General features: G+C 44.0%; 1 protein-coding gene across 1 annotated transcript; it reads left to right on the top strand.

The window, feature by feature from the left end:
• LOC127238447 (homeobox protein EgHBX4-like) lies at positions 1 to 3,161 on the top strand. The gene is made up of 3 exons (XM_051207065.1): positions 1 to 195; positions 567 to 691; positions 3,158 to 3,161. Exons 1-3 carry the CDS (start codon positions 1 to 3, stop codon positions 3,159 to 3,161), a joined length of 324 nt encoding a protein of 107 aa, XP_051063022.1.
• Positions 3,162 to 4,830: the final 1,669 nt, after the last annotated feature.

The raw sequence follows: 4,830 nt of genomic DNA, 5'->3' as shown, positions 1-4,830 counted from the left end.
ATGCTTCCCTCTGATAAACATCGTGCCAAACAAGTTAGCCCTGAAGCTCCAAGGAAGGAAAGGAAGGAGCGCACTGTGTACTCCAAAGAACAAAAACTCGTCCTCCAAGGGCATTTTGACCATTGTAATTACCCAAACTTGGAGCAACGAATGAAGCTGGCATTAGTGATTGGTGTGACGGAGTATGAGATCCGGGTATGTCTCACTCTTGTTCCTTTTTCTTCAAAGCTAAAATCTAAACTTCACATACTTGGTGATGTCTCACTTGGGACAATTGTGGAAGGTGGTCCTATGTACAACCATGGCTGTATCTGGTTATTCTTCTTCAATCTGGGCACTATTATGGAGCCCTATTATCACCTTGGCAAGTTCACAGGGACCCACATACTAGGGACCCTTATAAAATTGTGTCTGAAGCTTCCCTAGGCATTTTGTGTCACATCATAAACTATCCTACCTTCTTCCTTTTAGAGCCCAGGACATTTAATTTTATACAGGTAGTTGCTGGAGCATGTACACCTGGGAACACAGGTCTTCCTCTGACATCTTTTTTTTATTCTTTTCAGATCTGGTTCAAGAACCAACGTGCTAAGTACAGACAGAAAAATCCCAAGAATGATAAAGCAAGACTTCCAGAGTCATGTGAATGCTCTAGGAGTAGTTCTGCTCCAATTGATTCCGAAGTTCTCACGTCTATTCTTCCTTCAGGCAATATAGAGTCTGTGTCTCCCAGCAGATCCATTGTGGGAAGGATTCCAAATCTCAACTCCAGCCTGCAGGCTTCTCTCCATGATAATCAAGACATAGAGGATGCTGGGTGTTGTCCCCACAAAGACCTACTTGATGGTCAAGCCCCTGCTGTAGCTTCTGAATCATATCAACCCAGAGTAGCTGAATCCCAGACTGATTCAGCAGTAGCTCAAGGTCCGGTCCCAGGGGAAGCTCCAATTCCCACCACAGATGTAGCCCAAGTGCCAGATGTTGCTCAGTACCTACATCCACCTTCTGAGCAGCTATGGCAATGGATACAAGAGGATCTGGATAAATGGGAGGACTCATTGACTTAGAGTTACACACTGCCTCGACAATACCTCTCACCCTCCACCAATACAGACTACAGAATCTTTACAGGAAGGTGTTTCATGCAATTAACCTGAGGATATTGGAGACTGATGCAGGCAAATCTGTATTAGTCTCAGACATGTTCCATTTAATGAGATTGTTTTAAAACAAATTAAGATGTTAAGTATTTTCCTATATGTTATATAAAAGCAGAAAATATTTTCTGAATTGGAACCTTGGCCCCACCCCCACCTGGAGATGTGAGTGCCTGGGTCCCAGGCTGGAACCCCTAACCCCTAGGCCCTAATAATCTCAGGCACAACATGTGCCCACACCTGCCCTCTAAATCCAAAAATCATGGGACACCACCCCATACCTCAAACCCTTCAACACTGCATCTGCCATCATTGGAACTTTGGCCCCTCCCACACGGGGACAGGTGAGTGCCTGGTTCTCTAGCTGGAGGACCCTACCCTGTGGGCTCTATTCAGCCAGAGCACATTGTCCTTCCCACACCCACCCTACAAAGCCCCAGAAATCTGGTGGCAGCCTCTCCACACCATGAACCATCCTGCCACCATTAGAGCCTTGATCCTTCTTTTTTTATTTATTTTTTCTTATTTTACATATCGATCCCAGTTCCCTCTCCCTCCCTCCCTCCCATGCCCCCAACCACACTCCCATCCCATTCCCCCCACTCCACAGGGAGGTTGCTGGCTTCCAGGAGGGGTCAACAAAATCTGTCAAGTCATTTGGAGTAGTGACTAGGGCCTCACTCCTGACTCCTATCCCTCCATCGTGAATGTGCTCCCAAAGTCCTTTCATGCACCAGGGATACATCCTGGTTCCATTGTTATAGGTCCCTTAAACTGCCAACACCTTCTAACTGAGACCCATGTTCAGGAGGTCTGAGTCAATCCAATGCTGGTTTCCCAGCTATCAGTCTGGGGGCTGAGGTACATTTCTAGTGTTCATCCTCTGATTTTAGAATGAAAAAGTCTGGTCATATATCCCTGTTTGACCCAAATTAACTCTGTATCCCAGGCTGTCCTTGAACTAGCAGTTGTCCTGCTACAGCTTACCAAGTAGCTGGGACTATAGGTCTGTGTCTGAAGGTTCCACTCTTATGTAGCCTTTGGTAACATTAAGAGTGTATAATTATTCTCCTCCTTTAAATCCTTAGGAACTCTTGGAGAGATTTTGTCTGTTGTTGCTTGATGCTACTTTTCATTTTGTGGCAGGGTCTTCTGGAGCCAATGCAGGATTTAGAGCAGCCATGTAGTTAATCTAGGCTGGCCTTCAATTCTTGACCCTCTTTTGTACACCTCCAAGAACAAACAGGCCTGTTGTCCCAACCTGGCAAATTGTAGCAATAAATGGTCCTATGTTCCATAACCTTTCAATAAACTGGCAATAAATCATTAAGATTGACAAATTTTGCAGCATATGAAGCCAGAATTTCTTCTACACTTTAGCACCAAGAGAGCAGGGTCATTACTCTCTTAGTTTTTATTTCCCACACAATCTTGTCACTCCATAATCATTTGGAAAACAATGATTAAACATTTCTGGGTCATGGTTACTCACACCTCAGGAGGGGAAGACAAGATAATCTGTACGAGGTTGAGGACTGCCATTTTGGAAATCAACATGGCTTTTCCTCAGAAATATGGGAATCTATCTACCTCAAGATACAGCTATGCCACTCCTGGACATGTTCCCAACTAATTTAAAAATATTCAGCCACATTTTTTGTTTTTTTTTTTCAACACAGGGCTTCTCTGTACAATAGCTCTGGCTGTCCTGTAGACCAGGCTGGCCTCAAACTCACAGAGATTCGCCTGCATTTGCCTCACAAGTATTGGGATTAAAGGTGTGTACCACTACTGCCAGGATCCAAATTTTTATGTAACCAAAATTCCTCTGTAAATCCCACAACCCTTGAAAGTTCCCAGTCTTGCAGGGTTTTTTGACTATATAGAACTTACCATTTCCTGTGTTTAATGCTATTTTAGGGAGATAGTACTGTCTGACAGAAAATAAAGCTTTCTTAACTTGACCTAAAAATTTGAGTGATTATCTTTACTCTCTTTAGGTGAGATTAACAGTAAATTTGTACAGTGGAGTATTACTCATCTGGAAAAAAGTAAGATCATAAAATTTGCAGGCAAATGACTGGAACTAGAAAAATCATCACAAGTTTGATAACCAAGACACTGAAAGATTAACGTGGTCTGTATTCACTTATATCTGGGTATTTTCCTTTAAAGAGACGTTAAAAAAAATTACAATCCACAGAGCCAAAGACAACAGGCATTCAGGAAGTGATTGGGGTGACACATGGACATTCCCTGTGGGTAGGGTGGAAATTTTATGAGTGGAATGTATGCAGTGTAGGAGAGGGGCAGGAACGAGAGGACAAAGGGAAAACATGAGGAGGGAATGGGTGGAGGGTGGAAAGGAGGGGTGAGAAGGATTCAGTTGGGTTTGAGGGGTGTGCAGTGGAAATTAACAATAAAATGACTCCTAATGAATCTCTGCTGTACTTACAGATGGCCTTACTCAGCCATCATTAGAGTGTCTTACTGCTGCAGCAGATGGAAACAAATTCAGACAGCCACAGATATACATTATGTCCAGAGAGAGAGAGAGAGAGAGAGATGGAACATGCAGCAGTAAACGAGACGTCTCTATCAAATATCTCCTCTCAGAGCTCAGAAAACTCCTTGTAGGAGGAGTCAGAGGAGTAATGGAGACAGAGGGGTTGGGGAACACCAGGAGAAAGGGGACCTCTAAAATATCTGAGCAAAGCTCACTGGAAATCAGACGCTGAAGCAGCAATCACAGTGCCCACAGGGGACTGGACCAGGTCCTCTGCATACCCACTATTGCTCTCACTTTAGTACTTTACAGGATTTTTGAGAATGCGAATGAATCTTGTACCTGCTCTTGGATATCTTGTATTGTACCGTTGGCTTCTCTTGTCCAAATCTGATATCATGGGTTTTGTTTTACCTTAATATATTTTATTTTATGATGTTTTGTTTTTGTTTCTTAAAAGTCTATTCTTTACTACGGGAGACAAAAAATGGCCAGGATCTGGATGGAAGGGTGGGGAGAGGGGGAGGAGAGGAGAGGCCAAAACCTTTATTCAGATTATATGAGAAGATAAACAATGCCTAGTAAATGGGGGGAAAGTCAATGAAAGACAAATGCAATGTTCGATTCTGTGATCTGCTTATGGCTTCTGTGCTCCTGGCTTTGGTCATTTCTCCATCTCACCCCCACTCCCACCCCTGAAGCACACACAGCTTGTCTTCCAGATGCTGGCTGTCTCCTCTCCTCTGGTGCAGTTGTTCAAAGTAATCATGCCATGGTACTGGCATCTCCAAAATCCCGGAATCTTATACTGCACGCAACTGGGCTGCACATTCAAAATAGCCTCTTCTGGGCTAGTTCCAGGGCCTCCCCACTTGCCACACAGAGCCAAGGCTCAACTGCTTTCCCTGGCCCCTACACACCTTCAAACACCACCACCTGCGTGACTCTTGTGTTATCAAACTCAGCTGACAGCATGAGGTGTAACTTGACCATGCTGGAACACAGCTTCTGTGTTCTGACTCTTAGGAAAGTTTCTAGAAACTTTCACCTCAATGATGCTGGTCTTTTCTCCATCACGGCTAATTTCTCAGATGCAGCTGATCAGCATCGTGTATCCAGCAAAGCAAATGTTTCACGTTAGTGGTCTGGTATCTTGTTAATCACAAT

This window comes from Phodopus roborovskii, unplaced genomic scaffold (assembly GCF_943737965.1).
Source record: "Phodopus roborovskii unplaced genomic scaffold, PHOROB, whole genome shotgun sequence".
NCBI classification, from domain to species: Eukaryota; Metazoa; Chordata; class Mammalia; order Rodentia; family Cricetidae; genus Phodopus; species Phodopus roborovskii.
Note: the sequence above shows the minus strand (reverse complement) of the source record. Positions and strands in the feature narration are given on the sequence as shown.